Genomic DNA, 25,176 nt, shown 5'->3' with positions numbered 1-25,176 from the left:
AAATGTCAGCAATTCTTGATTGTAACACCTTTTATTGTAGTTTTAACACTGATGAATCAGCTTTCATAAATGAAGCAAATGTTTCATTTATCTATATTAATACCGTAAGTAATGCTTAGTAGAATCATCTTTGCTGAATCCAATGGTGAAACATGGAGAATTTTTCCTCTACTCTGAGTAGAGCTAGATTTGGTTAAAAACGACAAAAATAAGTATGGCATTTGACAAAATACTAAAGGTTTTTTGCTTTGCTTTTTGGAATGTTTGTAAGTTGTGCATTGATAACTTCCCTTTTTAACCAGTGTCAAACAATGACTGGGTGACCAGTATTGTCATCATCAGGGCAGGCCAGCACAGCAGGAAAAGTGAAATGGCCAGGCTGAGAGTTACAGTGTGATGCAAAAGTTTGGGCAACCTTGTTAATAGTCATTATTTTCCTGTATAAATTGTTGGTTGTTACAATGAAAAATGTCAGTTAAATATATCATATAGGAGACACACACAGTGATATTTGAGAAGTGAAATGCAGTGTATTGGATTTACAGAAAGTGTGCAATATTTTTTTTTTTAGACAAAATCAGGCCGGTGCATAAATTTGGGCACCACAAAAAAAGACATGAAATCAATATTTAGTAGATTCACCCTTTGCAGAAATTACAGCCTCTAAACACTTCCTGTAGGTTCCAATGAGAGTCTGGATTGTGGTTGAAGGTATTTTGGACCACTCCTCTTTACAAAACATCTCTAGTTCATTCAGGTTTGATGGCTTCCAAGCATGGACAGTCACACCACAGATTTTCAATAATATTCAGGTCTGGGGACTGAGATGGCCATTCCAGAACGTTGTACTTGTTCCTCTGCATGAAAGCCTTAGTGGATTTTGAGCAGTGTTTCGGGTCGTTGTCTTGTTGAAAGATCCAGCCTCAGCGCAGCTTCAGCTTTGTCACTGATTCCTGGACATTGGTCTCCAGAATCTGGTGATACTGAGTGGAATCCATGTGTACCTGCACTGGCCACACAGCCCCACAGCATGATGGAGCCACCACCATATTTTACTGCAGGTAGCAGGTGTTTTTCTTGGAATACTGTATTCTTTTTCCTCGATGCACTACGCCCCTTGTTATGCCCAAATAACTCAGTTTTAGTTTCATCAGTCCACAGCACCTTATTCCAGAATGAAGCTGGTTTGTCCAAATGTGCTTTAGCAAACCTCAAGCGGCTCTGTTTGTGCTGTGGGTGGAGAAAGGCTTCCTCTGCATCACTCTCGCATACAGCATCTGCTCGTGTAAAGTGCGCCGAATGGTTGAACGATGCACAGTGACTCCATCTGCTGCAAGATGATGTTGTAGGTCTTTGGTGCTGGTCTGTGGATCGACTCTGAATGTTCTGACCATTCGTCGCTTCTGTCTATCCGAGATTTTTCTTGGTCTGCCACTTCCAGCCTTAACTTGAACTGAGCCTGTGTCTTCCATTGTCTCAATATGTTCCTAACTGTGGAAACCGACAGCTTAAATCTCTGAGATAGCTTTGTGTGTCCTCCCCCTAATTCATGATGGTGAACAATCTTTGTCTTCAGGTCATTTGAGAGTTGTTTTCAGCCGCTATGTTGCTACTCTCCAGAGAAAATGAAAATAGGAGGGAAACTTACAGTAGACCCCCTTAAATACTCTTTCTCATTATTGGATTCACCTGTGTATGTAGGTCAGGGGTCACTGAGATTACCGAGCCAATTTGAGTTCCAACAATTAGTTCTAAAGGTTTTGGAATCAATAAAATGACAACAGTGCCCAATTTTATGCACCTGCCTGATTTTGTTTAAACAATTATCACACACTTTCTGGTCATTTCACTTTTCAAATATCACTGTGTGTGTCTCCTATATGATATATTTAACTGACATTTTTTATCATAACAATCAATCATTTATACAGGAAAATAATGACTATTAACAATTTTGCCCAAACTTTTGCATCACACTGTAAGTTAGGCATCGGCTGGGTGTTCAGTTCTCACCTGTTCCTGTTTAGGGAGAGACATCAAGCCTCTTAGGGTAAGAAAGAACAGTAGAGAACTCAGCGATTATGACAAGTCCCCTTATTACCACTGTTTGTCTCACAACCAATACCATTTTTTTCCTGAAGCCTAAAGCTTACCATATTGTTTTAATTAAACCTGCAGCAATGTGCTTTTTTTCTTAACAAAATGGCACATAAGAAAAAGGTTTAATTTTGACACTTAAATTTATTCCCAGAAATAACTTTTAATACTCAGGTAAATTTAATATCAGTTATTTGTACTCAAATGCTATTTATTAAAATTATTTATACTTGTATTAGAATGTTACTGTGATAAAGGTATCCTTTTAGGTACTGTACTCTGTAGGACACTAAGAAAGGAGAGTGATCATATTCTGTGAGCCCTGGTAAATAATGGTTGTTCACAGAATTATAAATGACTTTGACTGTAACTCCTGCTCCATCTTGAGCGCCATCATCTAACCCTGAAAAAGTCTCTAGCCTTTGTCAGTATGTGTAAGACTGGCTTTCTATATGGTTTAGTGCAGACTGAGCTTCGGGACCCTGTTGTCCTTTTTTTCTGATCGGTGCTGGTGTGTAGCTGGCAATGCAGTGTGTAAGCACACTGTTTTGCCCTTTCAAACAGTACATTTTTCAGAACTGAAGCTGCAGGTTGTATCTTCACACCAGCACCGAGACAGACCAACAGTGGGACAAATCCAAACAGCAGTAAGTGCTGAGATTCATATTCAGGACTGACCCTTTAATGTTCTTTTATAACCTGTTATAAGTAATATGTATAAGTATTTTTTTCTTTTATATTTGTTATTGCTATTTTTTTTTTCAGGGTTTGGAACCAGGGCCAGTTCCATGGATCAATGAACTCAAAGACATTTTTGAATAATGATGCAGGTACAATGTCAAGTTGTTGTTGTTGTTATTATTATTATTGTTATTGTTATTGCATAGATGACTTTCACAGTGCCTTGTTTTATCCTCACATTATTATGGTCCTTTAAAGGAGTACGCTGTACAAGAACTTGGCTGGTGACCCACTTTACATCTCCTTGCTAAACACTGGAAAATCATGCAAAGACATTGATGTAACAAATTGACCTCTTACCGCAACCATGGCCTTCAGTGACAAGAAGACCAGTCTTAAGACAGCATTGGTGAGCGTGTTCTCTAACCAGGAGCCCAGATTACCCACAAAATCTGTAAACATTTACCAAGATCCTCCTCTTTACCTGCCACTGCCACTCAGTACAGGCTGGATCCCACACAGAGTGTGCATGTCTACAGTGAGGAGGAACTCTTCAACCTTGAAAGCTTACTGGTCACAGAGGACATGGTACATAAGATTGAGACAGCAAAAGGAGAACAGACAGCTGACCAGGAATGGCATCAGCTCAACAATGCAAGGATCACATCTTCATCTTGTTATGTGAGGGGTGAAATTGTACAGAGAATGCTCTATTTTGAGACATATGTCAGAATACTGGAGAACAAGGAGAACAAAATATTTGACACCATTATTGTGCCCACTCTATCAGATGAGCTATTTTTCTGTTTAACTCATTACTATTGTGCTAAATCATACTATTTCTGCTTTTAATAGGATTTGTGCCAAATATAGTATTTCTGCTTTTTATAGGATTTGTGCTTAATATACTATTTCTGCTTTTTATAGGATTTGTGCTTAATATAGTATTTCTGCTTTTATAGGATTTGTGCTTAATATAGTATTTCTGCTTTTTATAAGATTTGTGCTTAATATAGTATTTCTACTAAATGTAGTATTTATGCTTAATCATAGTATTTCTGCTTTTTATAGGATTTGTGCTTAATATAGTATTTCTGCTTTTTATAAGAATTGTGCTTAATATAGTATTTCTGCTAAATGTAGTATTTATGCTTAATCATACTATTTCTGCTTTTCATAGGATTTGTGCTTAATATAGTATTTCTGCTAAATTTAGTATTTCTGATTAATTATAGTTTTTCTACTAAATCATAGTACAGTATTTCTGCTTTTTATGGGATTTGTGCTAAAACAAAGTATTTCTACTACATGTAGTATTTATGCTTAATCATACCATTTCTGCTTTTTATAGGATTTGTGCTTAATATAGTAATTCTGCTAAATTATAGTATTTCTGCCAAATTATAATATTTTTGCTAAAACATAGTCTTAATTTAAAATTACAATATTCATAGTTCATCACAGTGTCTCTGGTAAATCACAATATTTCTGCTCTGTTGTACTATTTTTCTAAATCATAGTGTTTCTGTAATGTTTAAGTATTTTTGGCTAAATATATTCTTTCTGTTATCTTATACTATTTCTCCTAAATTCTTGTATTTTTGAGAAGTTATCATGTTTCTGGTAAGTTACAATATTTCTGCTAAATTCTGCTATGCTATTGTATTTCTGCCAAGTATTATGTTTCCTCTAAGATATTGCAGTTCTGCTAAGTTATTACATTTTAGCAATGTTCCTTTGCTTCTGCAAAGTTTTTACAATTTCTGCAACTTTTCAGCTTTTTCAGCTACTTTTTGCATACAGCTTCAGCTTTAAGCATCCACACTGCATTTTCGCAGGAAATGCAAATTTTTCTAGTTATATTTTATTCTGTATTCCGTACGTTTTTTGTAACCCTACTCCTTCAAAACCGTTCAACTTAGAAAAACCATTCAAACACCGTTAGATTCCTATTCTTTTGGACAACACTGCTTCTATTTTTCATATTTTTAACATTTATATTTTTAATTTTATTCAACTTTATTCAACAAAAATTTATAATGTATTTCAATGGGGAGACCCTTCAAATCCTCATTCAACTTACTCATTTTTAAACTCTTACTACTTCCACATACATTGACATAGAGCCACCATTCAAACTTTAAAACGAAGACAAGACATTCAACTATTCAACTTGTATTTATCTTTTCAATATCTATTATACTTTTTCTTCAGTTCCAGTTTAAGTTTCATGATGTTTTTTCACCCGTTTCAGAGTTTATAATGGGTGTGTATGGGACGGAATGTTGGGGCTAGAGTGAGACAGCTCAACTGCTAGAGTGAGAGGAGCAAAAAAATTAATCTTAAAATCTTTTTTAAAACTGCTGCTGTGTCCACAGCGTTTGCTCTACAGGTATGATTTTACCCTCAAAACGTAGCCATGGCTGTCCTCTTTCATCCAATGTGTTTACTATTGTACTAGGTGTTATGGTTCTTTCATAAATGTCACCAATGCACAGCCTCCTCCCTCCAACTCTTCCATAGACTCTAATGTTAAAATGGCTCAGAAGGTTCGTTTGAAAATCAGAAGAGCATGGTGTCTTTACACTGTCACCACGTCCATATAATAAACTCCACAGGCATGAAAACTGAGAATTAGGTAGACTAGACATGGCTGTCGCTCACGGTGAAAGAATTTTGTCAATACGACATGTACTTTTCATTTGGGAAGAATTTGTTTGGGCCTGACTTTTCTGTTCATTTTAAGCAGCAAAAGTGAGGTGCATGTCTGTGTACGTGTGTATGGAGCCATTGGGTGCAGTCACTATAGCAACCAGGCTCACACCTGCCTGCTTAACGAGCTCTGCCTGCCACTGTGCCAAAATTCATCTTAAGCACTTCTCTTTCAACTGCTGCTGTGTCCACAGTGTTACAGCCATCATTTTACCCTCAAATTGTCGCCATTATTGTTCTCTTTCCAACACCGTGTCTTTCAAAGCTCAGGCATTTAAACTTTTTAAACTGTGTGGATCAAAGTGGAGGGATCACATTTGAGTCATTCAGTGATTCAAAGAATATGACCTTTTGATATTCATTCAGATGTTTTCTGACTCTAAATGTTCTTTTCTCATTTCTTAGGGTTTTCTAATTTACATTTAAAACATTTTCAGTTTTTTTCCAACTCCTTCTTCTGTGTAACCTTCAGCTTTTAGCAGTTCAGCACCTTTGTTTTCAGGTTAAATTCGGGGTTTTTTTGTTTTTTTTTAATCTCATTCAATATTTTTAACTCAAAATTCAGCAATTAATTCATTTCAGTGCATACATTCAGATTCAAGCATTCACACTGCAGTTTCTTCAGAAAATGCACTTTCTAGTTATTATTATTATATTTTATTCTGTATTCCGTACGTTTTTTGTAATCCTATAACTTCAAAACCGTTCAACTTAGAAAAACCATTCAAACACCGTTAGATTCCTATTCTTTTGGACAACACTGCTTCTATTTTTCATATTTTTAACATTTATATTTTTAATTTTATTCAACTTTATTCAACAAAAATTTATAATGTATTTCAATGGGGAGACCCTTCAAATTCTCATTCAACTTACTCATTTTTAAACTCTTACTACTTCCACATACATTGACATAGAGCCACCATTCAAACTTTAAAACGAAGACAAGACATTCAATTATTCAACTTGTATTTATCTTTTCAATATCTATTATACTTTTTCTTCAGTTCCAGTTTAAGTTTCATGATGTTTTTTCACCCGTTTCAGAGTTTATAATGGGTGTGTATGGGACGGAATGTTGGGGCTAGAGTGAGGCAGCTCAACTGCTAGAGTGAGAGGAGCAAAAAAATTAATCTTAAAATCTTTTTTAAAACTGCTGCTGTGTCCGCAGCGTTTGCTCTACAGGTATGATTTTACCCTCAAAACGTAGCCATGGCTGTCCTCTTTCATCCAATGTGTTTACTATTGTCCTAGGTGTTATGGTTCTTTCATAAATGTCACCAATGCACAGCCTCCTCCCTCCAACTCTTCCATAGACTGTAATGTTAAAATGGCTCAGAAGGTTCGTTTGAAAATCAGAAGAGCATGGTGTCTTTCCACTGTCACCACGTCCATATAATAAGCTCCACAGGCATGAAAACTGAGAATTAGGTAGACTAGACATTGCTGTCGCTCACGGTGAAAGAATTTTGTCAATACGACTTTTACTTTTCATTTGGGAGCGATTTGTTTCGGCCTGACTTTTCTGTTCATTTTAAGCAGCAAAAGTGAGGCGCATGTCTGTGTACGTGTGTATGGAGCCATTGGGTGCGGTCACTATAGCAACCAGGCTCACACCTGCCTGCTTAACGAGCTCTGCCTGCCACTGTACCAAGATTCATCTTAAGCACTTCTCTTTCAACTGCTGCTGTGTCCACAGTGTTACAGCCATCATTTTACCCTCAAATTGTCGCCATTATTGTTCTCTTTCCAACACCGTATCTTTCAAAGCTCAGGCATTTAAACTTTTTAAACTGTGTGGATCAAAGTGGAGGGATCACATTTGAGTCATTCAGTGATTCAAAGAATATGACCTTTTAATATTCATTCAGATGTTTTCTGACTCTAAATGTTCTTTTCTCATTTCTTAGGGTTTTCTAATTTACATTTAAAACATTTTCAGTTTTTTTCCAACTTCTTCTTCTGTGTAACCTTCAGCTTTTAGCAGTTCAGCACCTTTGTTTTCAGGTTAAATTTGTTTTTTTTTTTTGTTTTTTTTTAATCTCATTCAATATTTTTAACTCAAAATTCAGCAATTAATTCATTTCAGTGCATACATTCAGATTCAAGCATTCACACTGCAGTTTCTTCAGAAAATGCACTTTCTAGTTATATTTTATTTTTCCGTACGTTTTTTGAAAGCCTACTCCTTCAAAACCGTTCAACTTAGAAAAACCATTCAAACATCGTTAGATTCCTATTATTTTGGACAACATTGCTTCTATTTTTCTCATTTTTAACATTTATATTTTTAATTTTATTCAACTTTATTCAACAAAAATTTCCCATGTATTTCAATGGGGAGACCCTTCAAATTCTCATTCAACTTACTCATTTTTAAACTCTTACTACTTCAACATACGTTCACATAGAGCCACCATTCAAACTTTAAAACGAAGACAAGACATTCAACTATTCAACTTGTATTTATCTTTTCAATATCTATTATACTTTTTCTTCAGTTCCAGTTTAAGTTTCATGATGTTTTTTCACCCGTTTCAGAGTTTATAATGGGTGTGTATGGGACGGAATGTTGGGGCTAGAGTGAGGCAGCTCAACTGCTAGAGTGAGAGGAGCAAAAAAATTAATCTTAAAATATTTTTTAAAACTGCTGCTGTGTCTGCAGCGTTTGCTCTACAGGTATGATTTTACCCTCAAAACGTAGCCATGGCTGTCCTCTTTCATCCAATGTGTTTACTATTGTACTAGGTGTTATGGTTCTTTCATAAATGTCACCAATGCACAGCCTCCTCCCTCCAACTCTTCCATAGACTCTAATGTTAAAATGGCTCAGAAGGTTCGTTTGAAAATCAGAAGAGCATGGTGTCTTTCCACTGTCACCACGTCCATATAATAAACTCCACAGGCATGAAAACTGAGAATTCAGTAGACTAGAAGCTGCTGTCGCTCACGGTGAAAGAATTTTGTCAATACGACTTTTACTTTTCATTTGGGAACGATTTGTTTCGGCCTGACTTTTCTGTTCATTTTAAGCAGCAAAAGTGAGGCGCATGTCTGTGTACGTGTGTATGGAGCCATTGGGTGCGGTCACTATAGCAACCAGGCTCACACCTGCCTGCTTAACGAGCTCTGCCTGCCACTGTACCAAGATTCATCTTAAGCACTTCTCTTTCAACTGCTGCTGTGTCCACAGTGTTACAGCCATCATTTTACCCTCAAATTGTCGCCATTATTGTTCTCTTTCCAACACCGTATCTTTCAAAGCTCAGGCATTTAAACTTTTTAAACTGTGTGTATCAAAGTGGAGGGATCACATTTGAGTCATTCAGTGATTCAAAGAATATGACCTTTTAATATTCATTCAGATGTTTTCTGACTCTAAATGTTCTTTTCTCATTTCTTAGGGTTTTCTAATTTACATTTAAAACATTTTCAGTTTTTTTCCAACTCCTTCTTCTGTGTAACCTTCAGCTTTTAGCAGTTCAGCACCTTTGTTTTCAGGTTAAATTCGTTTTTTTTTTTTGTTTTTTTTTAATCTCATTCAATATTTTTAACTCAAAATTCAGCAATTAATTCATTTCAGTGCATACATTCAGATTCAAGCATTCACACTGCAGTTTCTTCAGAAAATGCACTTTCTAGTTTTAAATATCAGTTCCAAAGAGAACCTTTGGGAAAGCGAAGATTGTCGCCACTAAAGCTGAAAAAAAAGCTGCAATGACCAGTTCAGCAACACCAAACAACCTGAAAGACCACAAAAGGCAGCTGAAATGATGAATTATTTCCATGGTTAAGAAAAAAGACTTCATAACATCTAAAAAAAAAACTCAAGACGAGGAGAAGGTAGGTGTATCATCATCATCATCATCATTACAGTCAAGAGACGCCTTCATTCACGAATGAATGCCTTCATGGAAATAAACAACAGGGTTCACAACAAGGTGAAAACCACTAATCATACCCAAGAACAGGAAGACCAAATAAGAATTTAGCAGAAGACATAACATAAGCATAACTGATTTTTGGAATTAATGACCAGGAAATAAATAAAGAAATAAAAATGATCCATGCACTTGAAAGTATGTTTGCTTGTCCAATTAATTCTGAGCCTCTGAAAATGGAGAACTATTTATGGGAACTGTTGTAATTCCTAAAACATTTAATTTAATCTAAAAGTCTGGGCTTCAATCACATATCGATTGTTTCAATGATAAACCCACTGTGACGTGCCACCAGATGACGCTATTTATTTGCTATCAATCCGCGTTTGCGTTGACCAGGTAGTAACACTAGCAGGCTGCAAACGCGCACACACACGTCACCTGTCGGAGCGGGTGGAGATCACTGAAGCATCTCGCTGTCTCTGCCTCAGCAGGTTGTTGACTGACTGGCGATGACTTAATGAAGCACAACAACTGCGAGACCCTCCCCTGTAGCTGTCTTTGCTGTTCCCCAGCCTCTGCGATTGGAAGCACAGAGAATAGAGGAGCAGCTGTTGGACCGATGGATAAGAAGCATCAGTACGGTTCACTGGAGCGCACTGAATGGAGCAGAGACACCCACAAAGCAGGTTATCTAGTAAACAATTGCTGGTTTATAATTACTTTTCGATAATGTCAGTCACGTTTAAATGACGTCTTAAGTGTGTATGTGTTTTGAGTTTACTGCAGCATTACTAAATTCTGTGCATTCTGGTTTTAGTGTGAAATGTTCTCATTAGCATTGCATTGCTACAAATAGTATCTCCTGTCTTAACTGTTCGGTGAACTTGTGGTGACCTCATTAGCTTTGTACACACACAAAAGGAAAAAAACAGATTAAATGTAATAATTTAATGTATCGAGCATATTAAAAAACAGCATTGTCTTTGAATATATTTATATCATTTTGCGCTTATTAGCATACGTTCCTCGTTTAACAAACATGCATTATGTAAAGTTCATTTCTTGTGTTTATACAACTATGTAATCTAAATATATGGGTAAATTTGTAAAACACACAATAATAGGCCCTAACAATTAATTGGGAGTGTTTTCAGCACTGATAGATCAGATCAATGTATTTATCCAGTAGCAGAACAAGCTGCAGCTCAGAAAATGTCAAGAATCCACAGGTGTCTATTGAGTGGCAGTGTGTGTGTGTGTGTGTGTGTGTGTGTGTGTGTGTGTGTGTGTGTGTGTGTGTGTGTGTGTGTGTGTGTGTGTGCCTGTTTGTTTCCTTGCTTAATTAAAAGTAAGGTGAGGTTACTTAGAGACCAGCTATTCAAATAAGGAATAATAGCCCACATGTGGGTCTTGGCAGGACGCTGGCATCATCTATTAGTAACTAAAAAGATAACTCATTTATGCCTCATTATGACATTAATTCAATTTTTAATAATCATTAATAATGCCCAGTGACTTGATTTGTCTGAATAACAGTCTAGTACTCAAATAATGAATGGAAAAAAAGGCAAGTGAAAATTTATTTTCAAGAAAAGTGACTTTAACTGTTAATTAGCAGCATTTCTGTTTTTATTTTTATTTTTTTATTGTAATGTCTTTTTTTATTGCAGACTCTCTGTTAAGCCCTCTATGTTTTTCCTCTAAACTAAATGATTTTCCCACCCCTCTCTCCTCTGTGTTTGCCTTGGGGTCTCTAATCAGGCTGATCTGTCTGTCAGTATGATGGTTTGCCTCATTAGGCATAGAACGTATCAGGGCAGTGTAAGAGAGAAAGTTGGAGTCAAAGAAAAGAGTAAAACTGAGCTCATAATTTAATTCACATCTTTAGGGGTTTAGATGAAAAGAAGGGCAGGGCAGAGTAGGAGAGATACAGAGTGAGGCGAAGCAAAGGCAGATGAGAAACACTAGCAGTGAGAGTGAGAGAACGGAGAGAAGGTGTAAAGGAAGTCGAGTGATGAGTCATAACTGCTCAGTGGCAAAATTACTTGTCTTAGAGAGCCTTTGCAGCAGAGCATATTGTGTCTACTGATATAATTCAAAGTGCATTTGACTTGTTAACAACCCATGTAATAATAGATCTGACCTCAGGATACGATACAGTGTTAAAAACAGATGGGAAAATCCTTATTCATAGTGACAGAGAAATTTCCATGGTTGAGAAAAAAAACTTCACAACATTTAACCAAGTCAACAGGTGGACGTACCATTGTAAAGGCCCACGATCACAAATGGAAATACAGAGGGTTTACAACGAGGTGCACACCACTGCTTATATATGAGAACAGGAAGACCAAATTAGGTTTTGTCAGGAAAAAATGTAAAAGACACTGTGCAGTTCTGAAAAGAAGTCCTTTTTTGCACTATAATGATGCAAAAAGAAAAGTACGTCTTTGATCCAAAGTATACCGCATCATCTGTCAAACATGGTGGAGGCAGTGTTATGGCTTGGGCTTGTAACGCCAGTGGGATCAGGTTACGAGTGTTTTTTGATGATGTGACTCCTGACAGAAGTAACAGGATGATTTCTGAAGTGTGCAGGGCTATACTCTCTGCTCAGATTTGTCCAAATGCTGCTAAACTAACTGGACACACTTCACAGTGCAAATGGATAATGACCCAAAGCACACTACAAAAGCAACCCAAGAGTTTTCCACGACATCAGGACACATTATAGTGTTTAACCCAGATAGGAAAATCCATAATCGTGTTTAAAAAAGAAGCTTCAGCGAGTTTTTGAGTAATAATAATAATAATAATAATAATAATAATGGATTGCATTTATATAGCGCTTTTCGAGAACCTCAAAGCGCTGTACAATTCCACTATTCATTCACTCTCACATTCACACACTGGTGGAGGCAAGCTACAGTTGTAGCCACAGCTGCCCTGGGGCAGACTGACAGAAGCGAGGCTGCCATATCGCGCCATCGGCCCCTCTGGCCAACACCAGAGTAGGCATACATGTAGTGAATTGTCTGTAATATTTATCTTCAAAGTGGCTGCAATGTCTTTTTGTGACAAGTCAGTTTTATTTTTGTAGCTTATTTTAAAATAATGTCAGCTGACCAAAGTGCTGTACTGTATTCATACATCACTACATCAACAGTAAATATACACTAAAAATGATCAAATAAAGTAAATAAGGCTGTGTTAATACAAGTCAGAGTGCCCTGTTCAACTAGAATTGAAAGAGAGTGAGAATAAGTAGGTTTTAAACAGTGTTTGAAAATGACTGAGAGACTGGGAAGCTCTCAAGGTAGGAGTGTAGATTTCTGAAAGTTCAGCAGAGTAGTGAATTTCATTTATGTAAAACCCAGGTGACCAGCTGATTAAATACTCTGCTGTGTCCTGTTAGCGACTATTTTGTTTTTCTTTCACTTGCCTCTATGCCATAATAACACACTTTTTAATCCCCATATCTAAACCTTATATATCCCATCTAAGAACCAAAACTGAACACTTACCTACACCTAACTGAAACCTAAACCCCCAAAACTAAGTGTGAAGTCCTCCGATCATGCCACAATAAAGCTTTCTAACTTAAAGCTAATGGCCTCACTAAATGTTTGGAAAAATGCACACGCTGCTGTGACCATGTCAAAAAGATGAAAAAACAGGTTGAACACTTAACTTAATTTTTTTACAATCCATTGTCACCTTTTTACTGCAGACATTTCATGTCTGTAATTTTGATAACAAGAAGAGCACAGTTGGCACAGCAGGTAAAGAGACTGAAACAGATTGCTTCAGTTAAACACTGATTTCCCTGCGCTTCAAGTGTTAGCTATAAGCTGAGCTAATTGCCTACTGGCTCCATAGACAGTCAGAGTAGTTCCTATTCTCTATAGTTGGAAATAAAGTGAGAAAGCACACTGGCTCAAAGGTCAAAATGCTTTTCTTGAAACCTCATGACACAAATTTCTAGTTTTTACAGTTTTTAAGTAAGACAGTAGAACCAAATTGCTGGGGGAAAAAATGATTATATTGAAACACAAAAGACCAGTCGCACATCTGTGATGTCGCACAGATGTCTCTTATGCAGCAAAAAACAAAACAAAACAAGCTAATCTTTCATAGCAATGTGAGTCCATGTAAACCTGCAGTTATCGTGAAGTATGGTTAATGATTTTACCCTGAAGTCACCCTGGAGTTTGAATTTCTATTCTGCTTTTTTGTCAGACTAGTGCAGAATAAGTGTTTTTACTGCACTTTGAACCTAGACAGCTCTGCTCCACCCCAGGGCTAATTAAGGCTTGAATAGAGATTCCATAATAAAGCTCCACTGAGTGATGGTGTGTATATAGAAAGACTTTAATGACCTCGGGAGGTAACAGGGACAGACTGTCAGAAGTGGTATCTCCCTGGCTGTGTTCCTCTCAGCCCATAATGTAAGGCTGCTCGCTGCAGGGAAGTGACAGGTGTCCAGCACCGCTACACTGATAAAAGGAACAACTCAAGACAAGAGGTGACCTGTTTCAGTTATAAAGTCACAGTAGCTGTCATTGTCGGTCTTCAGCCATCTACTTTTAAAAAGGTCAGCTTCGATTTGTATTAGGTTTTTCCCTGTGTTTTCTGATCTACATGCTAAAATAAATGTTTTGATAGAAATTTGTTGCAGTTTAATGTTTGAATTAGCAGCTGCTTATTGGTTGAGTTCAGTGAAGCTGCTTCTGCTGCTCACAGTGTACAGCAGCTGCTCTCAATGAAGTACTGTCTTTTTGTACCACACAAAATTTTCTGGATGCTTTGGGACAGATTGTGTCTATTTTCAGCAAGTTTTGCAATTTTTTATTGTGGGTTAATGTTTTAACAGTTGATTTCTTATGATAAATCTAGAGCCTGACAGATGTCAGATTATTTAGACTGATACCTGTACTGATATTTGGTGATTTAACAAGCTGATATGTTGGCCAATTACTTCTTATTTCTTTCAGACACCTGAAATCCAACATTTATTATGTTAGTTATAAGATAACCTTTATTATTATATTTATTATATGTTTATAAAAACACTGGAATAGGATAGGAGTAATAATAAGATACTGAATATGACTCCTTGCTAAGATATTATAACAGTGCAATTCAAAAATTAACTTGTTTTATTGTCACAACAAGTGCCAATAAAATGGTAGAGCTCTGCGACTTTACTGGGGGCAATCGTGGCTATGGGGCGATCGTGGCTCAAGAGTTGGGCGTTCGTCTTGTAATCGGAAGGTTGCCGGTTCGAGCCCCAGCTCCCACAGCGTCGGCCGTTGTGTCCTTGGGCAAGACACTTCGCCCGATGCCTACTGGTGGTGGTCAGAGGGCCCGGTGGCCCCAGTGTCCGGCAGCCTCGCCTCTGTCAGTGCGCCCCAGGGTGGCTGTGGCTACACTGTAGCTTGCCATCACCAGTGGGTGGATGATTGTGTATAGTGTAAAGCGCTTTGGGGTCCTTAGGACCAAGTAAAGCGCTACAGACCATTTACTCAGACCAACTGGTTGTTATGTTTACATTTCCACAAGCGTGGCCAGCAAGGAAGTTACAGAATGCCCTCTGGTGGGCAAACTATGCAAAATAAACACCCTTAAAGTGTTTTTCCTCACAGCCGTGCTTTATTTATTTTTTATTTATATATCAGCCATCAGGCTTTTGTTGGAAGTTATCAAGGATCTCTGTGCTACAACATGCCACAAATTCAGCATGTTGTAAAAATAATTTGAGAATTGTTTCATTGTTCCTTCCTATTAGCGTTCATTGTAAGTTATTTTGCGGCCAGCAGTTAATTATTAAATGTCTTTAAAGCACAGCACACACAAAAGTATTAAATGTTGTACGTGTATTCTAGTCTATGCAAAACAAGGATATCACATAGTCACATACCACAGATTGTAAATTTTATTTATGAACAGCACATGTGGAAATTCTAAAAGCAGGCAACTGCAAAATTAAAAAATGATGTGAAATATTACTAATAAACATTAAATATAACAACATGGAATAGAATGTTTTTTTTTTCTTTATGCATTGTGACAGGCAGTTAGAGACTTTGTACAGCACAACATGGCAGTGTAAACAAAACTGCAGTGGAAGGGGTTGACAGCTTTACTGCCTTACTTCCTGGCCCAACGCATCATGCAATTAAAGTGTTTGTGTGTATGCAGTTATGTGTGTGTGGGGGCGACAGCCATGCAAGTTGTGCCAGCTGCTGACACATGGTAATTTGGCTGTGACACTCTGCTCTTCTGCTCATCTAGCAGCAGTTTCTGCTGCAGCTGTTTATACAGTTTAAAATGCAAATTCATATGCGTTATGGTTCTGAAATGCCACAGTAGATCATCTTCAAAAGTGTGCACACATCACTAATCTGTGTGTGGCTTGTTTTAACCTACTGAAGAGTCTATAATCTAAATGCCTTGTTAGGAATGTTGTATTTTTTTCCAGTGTGTGGTCTTTTGTCCAACGTTCAGAAAGACTAAGTCTCTCGCTGTCTCTCTTTCAGAGGACGACGTGGTGTCCATGGCAGACTCCACCATCACCGTGGATGACATCGAGGGGGAGCTCTTTAAGATTGAGAGGATCAGGGATGTCCTGGTTAGGAGAGAGTCAGAGCTCAGATACATGTGAGGACTTAAAATCATTGTTTGCTGTGGGTGTGAAAATTCATTGCTTGTTAGATTTTAGTTGAGCTGGCAGATGATTTATTTTGTCAGTATTATTATGCTTAAAATTGCACAACAGAAGGTAAAATTAATGCATGAAAAATTGAGATCCAACTGTGTTATTGTTAAATCTTTACCACTAGGTGTGTAAAAATGAGAAATCGAACCTTACAATTGACAAGTAGGGTCTTTTTTTAAATCTACATCTAATAGATAATTACACTGAGTATAATGGTAAGCCTATAAAAAAGAGGACGATGTAAAGTTATTTATATACTTTTTGTTTTGTACATCGTGCCACAATTTGCACCGAGAGCAGTCACTTATTCAAGAATGTGCACTTTCTGTATTCTGCAAAGCAGAAAAATAAGAGCAAGAAGGTTGCACAGTGGTGCATGAGTGTAAATATCCATCTTGGGCTCTTTTCAGAAGCTGCACATCTTTGAAAATGGTCTGCCTGAGATGTGGTTAGGATTGCCTTTGAGCGTGATGTTGACACTTTGTTATCATGCTAATATTACGTTAACATGCATTTGTAATCTAGGGCCTATTTTTGCTGATGCATAAACATTTTAAAACCAAATTTCCATGGCAATCTATCCAAACTTACCCTTCAAATGTTGCTAAAAAAATTAACTGATTGATCGAGTGGCATGAATTTACTTACTAGGATGTACTAGAATTTTAAATTAGATTTGTAGAAGTCAGTTTTGAAACTTGATGACTGTGTACATTTTTAGTGTAGATGCTTCAAATGCACCTCAATGTTATTTGAAATCAATTTTTTGATTTTCTTCATCAGTCCTGGAGGGCAACTTGTAGATTCTGTAGTAAATCTGAAGAAGATAAAGGATTCAGAGTTTTTAATGAGTGCAAAAATTAAACAACCTATAATATTTGCAGTGATGCTTTCCCTATTAAGAGCAGTGTAATCATTTAGGACACGTTTCAGAAATAAAACCTCAGGCATAATTCCTCTAATTTTTTTGTCTGTAATTCCCATCAGCTACACCCTAAACTACCCCCATTACAATTTCAATGGCTCCACTGCAGCTTCCACAAAGCTGGCTAATACATGGATATTTATTCATATACTCCTCTGGAAGATAGGCAATTGCCCTGCTCAGATGGCAGGGGGAATGCGAGGAGTGACGTGTGTGGAGTAGCAAGCAAGAGTCAAGCGAATGGAAAAATGGGAGACTGAAAGACCGAAAGAGTGGATAAGGAGGACATGTAGACTAGAGTAGCAATCTGAAGCAGATTTTTTCAGGGGTCCTCATGCAAACAAATACCAGGATTTATTTATTTATTTATTTATTTGTCTAATAAGTTACGTTTCCATTCCAAATCGCCATCTCTTGGCCATTGGCCATTTTATCAGATGCTCATGTAAGGATGGGATCTGACATAACAGGTAGACAAGTGTGGCGTTGAGTCTCTTTTTCTATTGACAGTGATGAATGTGTGTAATATGTATGAATGTGTGTGTAGCCTTTTCTGTGTGTATGTGTGTGGTTTGTAATAAAAGTCTGTTCATAGGATACAGAGTTCATGCGATGGCCTCTTGCTTGACAAGCAAGGCACGGAGGGGCTTCCATCCCTCTTCACTATCAGTAATGATCCACTCACACTGATTCTGTGAAGGGTCACTGAAACAGAGAACGGCTATCTGGCTCAGACCTGCTTCAGGGATTTCTGCTCAGAAAGATTGTGTCACCTCCTTTGTTAAATATAAGATCAATAACAAGCTTTCTCTGTTTGAATTTCATTTTTTTCCTATTTCTCTTTCTCATTTTATTGACATGGCAACCAGGGATTCAGTAGTGCTTCGTGTATGGTGAAGATGTTTTTGGTTTTTTGTTCAGCAGGCACAGTTCTTTTTATTTTTTGCCATGACAGAAAATGGTTGCTTAAGAAGTCCATATGTCTTGATGAGGTCATTATCTCATTTCCCAGTGAGATGGTAATTACAAACGATGACTCCTTGCTGATGGTAATGATGGTAATGGCCTTGCTGAACATCATGAACATTCAGGGGCAGGATGAAGGTTTATGCACAAACTCTGGAGAGCCTGGAGGATTTTGCACTGAGTGCTTGCTTTTACTCCAGAGACACTATCAGTTTCAAATACCTGTTTGCTGCTAAATGATGATGTAAAGTCCCATTAGTAAGCCTTTCTCTGACTGAATTAATCAATTCTCTGAGTCACTAGTCTTTATCCCAGGCTACATGAGAACTGTATTTGTCTAATAAGCTCTTTAAGTGGGTTTGTCTTTAAATAATATAACCCTAACCATTATACCCTGGCAAACTACTGACCATGAATTCTGTTTAACAATATATATGGATGAAGCAATATGTATGTGAAAAAAACAAGAAAAAGCCTTTAGTAAAAACAAAATATGTTACTGACAAGTAATGTTGGAACATGTAGTGTAAAAAGTGCTGTGATTTTCATCATCTGCAGTGCTTACATAAGTGCTCTTTTTCTGTTTATGTGTGCATGTGTTTCTTTTACGCCATCATGCCTGAACAGGATGGATGACATTCAGCTCTGCAAAGAGATTACTCGTCTGAAGAAGGAGCTTCACAAATTAGTGTCCATACCAGGTAGAAGTCCTTTGGGTGTTCATGATTGCTGCTATTGGACCAAAACAAACAAACAAACAAACAAACAAACAAACAAAATCATGATGACATATTGGGGAATAGGTTTGTTCACTCTGTTGCCAAGAACAGAATGAGTAGATCAATTCCACTACCACACATTTGGAGCTGAAGCCAGCAAGTGCTTAGCTACGTTAGCATAAAGAGCCAGGGCAAACAGCTGGACAGGAAATTTCTAATATTCATGCTTTATCTAAAAGTTTTATTATGGCTTAGCATAAACAAGTGGAAGTAAACAACAGGGATGCAAAAATAATTATGGACATCTTATCCGACTCTCCAAACCTGCTCTGCAGTGCTGTTTTTTATTAACAGATGAAGCAAACAATTTACAATAAATAACGTAGCCACTGATGGTTGATCAAGAACTCAACCAATGTTAGGTGCATTGTTTTAAAGATCTTGATAAAGTGTTTCCTTTGCTTCTGGCCTTTATACTGACTTGCTTTTTCCATAGGTTTCATTTTAACTCTTAACTATAAATGATTGAAGTCAACTGAAGGATCAATCAAAATTTTTGCATGTGCGTTATTATAGTTAGCTGTTCATTCATCTGCGTGCACAAACAGTAACATATTACTCAAAGTAGCTAATGTGGGACATAGTCCTGATGTCGTCTTCTTTCGTGCTATTCCAGATAATGACAAGTCCAATGATGACCGGCAGAAGGAGGAAGAGCTGCTACAGCAGATCCAAAAGCTGGTAGAGACCAGAGATTTCCTCGTGGATGATGTTGAATTTGAACGTCTCAGGTGTGCTTTCATCTCAGTGATTTACAGATGGCCTAGACTGGAGTTCTTTGGTCACTTCCACACGTGAAATCTGAGTGAATCATTAAAAATGCAGTCCAAATGCATATGCAGATCACATGGAAGTAGATGCAGGGAAAAAAGCTTGATATGTTTTTTTTTCATCTTTCATCCCTCCTTAAAATCTTCATAATGACTGATAAGCCACAGATTCGCACCTCCTCAGTAGTCACTAATGCTGATAAATTTTTCTCTCAGTTCAGCATCCAAAATATGCATGTCTCCACAAAGGAGTTCTTTTGCTCCCCATGAAAAAAGTTGAATGTTTCCTCAGGCGCGTTGCTGCCAGAGAGGGTCCCACAGAGCACACAGCAGAGAGCCATTTCAATTAAAGATGTGTCAGGGTGCATCAATGAGCTCTGCAAGGGGAGCTCCTGATGATTTAAAAAAAATAAAAGAAAGAAAGAAAGAAATAGGTTTAATGAGCCAACTGATGTGGAAATGACACATAGTGGATCATCATTGCTTATTAGTTTAAAGCAGGCTTACCATAGGTCAAAATAGTTCATGTTGTTTTTGAGATCTACTGTAATCGACTTCCAGTTTGTCCATTTTGCAGCAATAGAAAATAAATGCATCTTAAAATGTTGACCCAGATGCTTTGCTGTGAGGATGAATTTGCTACCAGAGTAGCATATTCATCCTCACAGGTTCAAACATTTCACATTTAATTTGCATAGCTTGAAATCTAACGTTGCCTGCGAGTGGACAACCACGTGTAGAATAATAAGCATGTTTTCTAGGTTTGATCTCACAGTGTATAAAACACTGTTAGTTTGTCTGAGCAGCGCTTTCTGCTGGCAGCTGACGGCATGCTGTGAAATAGCCGCAGGGCTGCTGGGAAGGTGAGAGCCGCGAAGAAGGAGAACGGCAGTGCGTTAATGGGTGCAGAGAGGAGAGGATGCATGTGACAGCGCCCAAGGCCACGTTGTCCATGCTCATAAATATAAAGCTCTCTCTTCTGTTATTTTACTTTACTTTTATAAAATCAGGACTGTTTATCACAGGAGAAATCTCTCTGTGATCTTTACCCGAGAGTTTTTATCTTTGAGACATTAATATTAATATAACTGAATATAATTCATTAGATATCACTTTTAAATACATATGATATATATCCATATACAATAAACACTGCAAGTATCCAAGTTATATACACTTATTTGCATTTGGGCTGTATTCAAATAACACAAAATGAGACTGCGACATTCACTAATATGCACTAAGCGTATAGAAACCTTTGCCAGGAAATCTTAACTGCCAGAGGTGCATTAGCTCGCTTATTTAGTGGGTGTCTGGGGAGGATGTTTCATCTCTCTGCTTTAGTAAAAACCAGCCTTCTTGATTTTTAAGGATGCTTCGGATAATGAAAGAATACCTGTGGAAAAGATTTTCTTTTTAATATTCCTGGAACAGGGGGAAATTTAGGTCATAACAGCTTTGTCATTTTTTTGTGTTTTACTTTGTAATTGTAGTATTACATGTGTATTCATTTTTACAGGGAGAAAGAGGAAGATAAAGAAATGGCAGATTTTCTGAAGTCCAAATTGCCAAGAAATCTGAAGAAGACAGGTATTCAGTCATGAAAGCTGAAATGTTGTCTTTTTTGAAAGTATCGACTGATAAAATGGAAAATGGGTGTGCTGAGACTGTGCTTTAGACCTGACTGAAGAATGTATGTATTTATGTTCCCAAAAAATAGATTCTGTTCATCTGGATGCAGCATTTTTCAGTGGGAGAAATGTTTCGTCCAAATGACTTCTTCAGTCTTAGCTAGTTGGGGAAACCTGCATTCTGCTGTCACTTGGGTTTCGCTTCTTCCAGATGAACAGAATCAGTTTCTGAGGAATTTCCTTAGTTGGTTGATTAAGCATGCATCAGGATATGCACTTATGATCTTTGCCATAAATGCATTAATTATCAGAACTTATTTATACAGTATACAGTGATTGATCTTGCTGTGTATGTATGTGTGCACACAGATGTAGATGTCTTTTGCAATACATAAATACAACACAGTTCACTGTACCGTGTTACAGGTATGCCAACCAGAAGGGCACCCACCCGGGCTCAGCAGACGTCTTCGCCCCTCACCAAGACAGGACTCACCCTCCTGAAAGAGTGCTGTGGCTTTACGTGCTCCATCATGTAGACTAAAGCCAAATGACAGCGCTCCTCTGCAGTGCTCTTCCACAGGACTCCTTTTTCCACTTTTAGCTCCAAGAAGGACTTTAAAGCATGGGTCGAGCAATGACAGCGTAGTGAGCTATCCATCCCAGGAATTCAGGAAGCAACTTCATCTATATTTATTTTATTATTAATTTATTAGCTGTGTCTTGGCTTTGCAGGTCAACCCAGTGTATTTGTATCTATTTGTCATTTTCACATAGGGTTTGAAGGACAGAAACCTCCTAACCCTGGTCATTGTAAGTAAGTTAGCACGTTCTCTTAAAGTAAAAGTGGAAAAAAAAAACTACTATAGCCCACAGGTTTATATCAGGATGCTTCACTGAACTATGATTATTGTCATCTCCTCAATATGTGTGTATGAGTCAGCAGGATTCTAGACACCGCTATAATGTTATTTGCATTATGAACACTACAATAATGAATCTGGCATTAATCGGGAGCTCTGTCAGGATGAAGTTGCCTGTGATCTGACTCTAGATCCAAATAGGTATGACCTTTTGAATAGTGGTGGTTTGTGAAGGAAGAGTTAGTCATCTATTTCTCTCTATTATTCTTAAATGATTGGTAAGCTAGCCAGGCTCAAGGAGGGTGGCTTTTGGCAAGACAGGTTTGGGTAAAAGGAAAGCGCATATTGGTGTTTGAGATTTTGGCAAAAATGACTAAACCTAGCCCTAACAAGTTGACATCGATGACAGCAGTGTTGTTCAATATCGAGACACAAAGCCGTACATATGCCACTGTACTCTCAGGACGTGGGGTCTTGTAGATAAAGGTCTTTAGTGCATAATGAGTCATATATACAGGACATGGAGTTCATGGATGTAGTGACCAATTAAGCTATCTTGCATCTCTTTGTGTTGCAAAGAGGAGTTGTCGCCATGGAAACCCACATCTTTAGAATGGAACAGTGAGGAAAGTTGGACGGATCAGAGAGATGAGACTTCAAAAGTGTAACACATCCAAAGGCAATTGCTATCATGAAAGGCAGGCGGAGAACGAAATAAAATTACTATTGCCACTTCCATTATTTTTTTCAATATTCTGGATTTCCAAAGCATCTGAAACTCTCCCGCACTCTTTCGGATCATCTACAAAACAGAGATTAAGTAAACATGAGATTGTTTTACTCAGTTGAAATGTAGATATGCTGAGGATACATGTCTCTAAAGTAGATTCTGTTTGAGACCCCTAAATCTATCTAATTGGTTTAAATGATGTCTCTTCGACAAGCTTTCAGTTCTTTTCTAGACTTTGAAATGGATACAGCTGGCTCTTCACTTGAGTGATTGGGTCCTTTGATCAGTCTCAGCACTGTCATGGAGCCTCGGGTCATGTATCACTCAGCAACCACGTCTGATGGCGTCATGAAAGTCCAGAAAGGATTCAATGATTATTGAAATACTGTCTCTAACAGCCAAATTAAAATATGATGTAGCAAGTAAACTTAGCCATAATATAGGTTTGTGCAAGTTTTTTGAGAAGACAGTATACTCTGATGAAGGCTTCATTTTCTCTTTCTCCGAGATATGAAGTGAAATGATGATGTGAACCATCTCCTAGAACAAAAGCTTTTTGTTAGTAAAGGTAGGCCAATTTACAAATTCGCATGGAAAGAAATCATCATACCGCCTTTCTTTTCATGCAGATATTGCCTTTTATGTTGGTTCCTATGACTGAGCTGCACAGTGATAAATAAAGCTTTCTGCTCTGCAAAGACCTTCATTTCTTCTGTGTTGAGACTTTGAGCGTCTGTCATGTTTATTCTATTTCAATTTTCACATTTAGACATAAAAGCAGCCCACCAACTGAAAATGAATGCTACATGTCCAGACTGGGTATCCAAGAATTTCTGTGAAGAATTCTTGGAAGAGACCACATCACGTCTTGAGTTAGGCAGAGTTCACAGGATGGGAGCCACAGAGAGAAAATGATCTAAGAAGCAGGGTTGAAGTGGCTGAAAGCAGAGGAGCTGAAGAAGACGGGAGAAAGGCAGTGGGAGGGCACAGAGTTAGAGAGGGGTCTCATCTTCGGTGTTAGTCATCTATAGTGGAAGCACTGTGACTTCTCACAAGGGCAGCTCTCAGTGAGCACCACCTGAAAAGGGCAGGCCTGCCATTCAAATGTCATAATCACAGAGGCCTTGGGCACAGATACTGTGTGTATGAAGAGATGGCACGTGTCTGTTTGTAAGGGAGAATTACAGAGAATGACTAAATTTTTGTGTGGAGTGATATAAATATTCTTGCTTCTGTGCCTCGGCATAATGAGCACTATAGAGTAGCTGTCATTGCACAGTTGCAGCAACAATACTAAACTATAATAGCATATTCATCTCATTTATTAGGGCGTGCTAGATAACAAACTTTGCTGGATTCGGAGGAACAGAAGATGGCGAGAACACCTGCTGAATCTAAATGTGTACATTCAGCCCTTGAATATTATAGTGTCAAGCAGCCTGACAGTGACTGAAGTGTTCAGTAATGCATGTGACTTTGCAAGGACGTAGATGAGTAGCACTGAATAAAAAGGGCAAAAAGGAAATGAAACCCACTTGCTGCCATGGATACCACAATTTCTTTCTCTTCCTCTCTCTCTCTCTGTCGCTTGTTCACACACACACACACGCACACACACAAAGAAACCTCTGCATACAATTACAAATACCACTTATACTGTTCTAGATTTATTTCTTACTTAGACACCAGATGAGAAAAGTAGAATGTGTCTGTCTCATTTCTACTCGTAGCACCAGGCATATTTTCCATCATTCTATGAGGCTTGTTTGTTACAAAGTGCTTAAAGACACAAATAGCTAAAACTGAACAAAACACTCGCACACACACACACACACACACACACACACACACACACACACACACACACACACACACACACACACACACACACACACACACACACACAGAATGGGTGAAAGGCAGAAGCATGGTCATTAAATGGAGCAAGAAAAGTTGCGAGGAGGCATTTTAAAAAGCTGTCAGATTGGTGCTAAAAGGAAAAACTCCTCATGTTGTTCTTGTGGTGGTCACTTTTCCCTGAAACACTTACTGGAAAAGTTCTTTGATCCCAGCATGACCAGCACTGTGTGTCCTGGCTAATTAACAGTCCACTGACATCTGAGCACCAAGGATGCCAGCTGCTGGCACACAGGCTGCTACAGCCTGACTGTGTCATATTCTTTTATATGCATAACCATGGTGATGGTTTGTACTGTATAAACACAGGTTATGTGCGTTTGGTGATAACATTATTCATTTTTCTCTGTTAGTCAGTGTCTGTTAGATTGCATATTGTTTCCAGCTACTAATGTATTGTTTCCAGTTCATATTACCTGTTATCTCCTTTCAGTCAGGGAATGGCCCGATAAGTCAGAGGTAATGACAGCTTTTGCAGTGTTAGCGCCTTTACTTGGAAGGCT

At 38.0% G+C, this 25,176-nt stretch overlaps 1 protein-coding gene across 1 annotated transcript; it reads left to right on the top strand.

Moving 5' to 3' along the window:
* Positions 1–9,135: 9,135 nt before the first annotated feature.
* On the top strand, positions 9,136–23,457 carry pik3r6a (phosphoinositide-3-kinase, regulatory subunit 6a). The gene is made up of 6 exons (XM_026170552.2): positions 9,136–10,060; positions 15,914–16,034; positions 18,611–18,684; positions 19,379–19,493; positions 21,052–21,122; positions 21,590–23,457. Exons 1-6 carry the CDS (start codon positions 9,892–9,894, stop codon positions 21,700–21,702), a joined length of 663 nt encoding a protein of 220 aa, XP_026026337.1. The 5' UTR covers positions 9,136–9,891; the 3' UTR covers positions 21,703–23,457.
* Positions 23,458–25,176: the final 1,719 nt, after the last annotated feature.

The sequence above is a fragment of the Astatotilapia calliptera genome, chromosome 6, assembly GCF_964374335.1.
Source record: "Astatotilapia calliptera chromosome 6, fAstCal68.1, whole genome shotgun sequence".
Lineage (NCBI taxonomy): Eukaryota > Metazoa > Chordata > Actinopteri > Cichliformes > Cichlidae > Astatotilapia > Astatotilapia calliptera.
Note: the sequence above shows the minus strand (reverse complement) of the source record. Positions and strands in the feature narration are given on the sequence as shown.

Excerpts from the sequence above, each read along its gene's own strand:
- pik3r6a (XM_026170552.2), top strand. The coding sequence starts at position 9,892 with ATGAAGCACAACAACTGCGAGACCCTCCCCTGTAGCTGTCTTTGCTGT. Across the intron at positions 10,061-15,913 it reads CAGAGACACCCACAAAGCAG|AGGACGACGTGGTGTCCATG; the intron begins GTTATCTAGTAA and ends TCTCTCTTTCAG. Across the intron at positions 19,494-21,051 it reads GTTGAATTTGAACGTCTCAG|GGAGAAAGAGGAAGATAAAG; the intron begins GTGTGCTTTCAT and ends TCATTTTTACAG.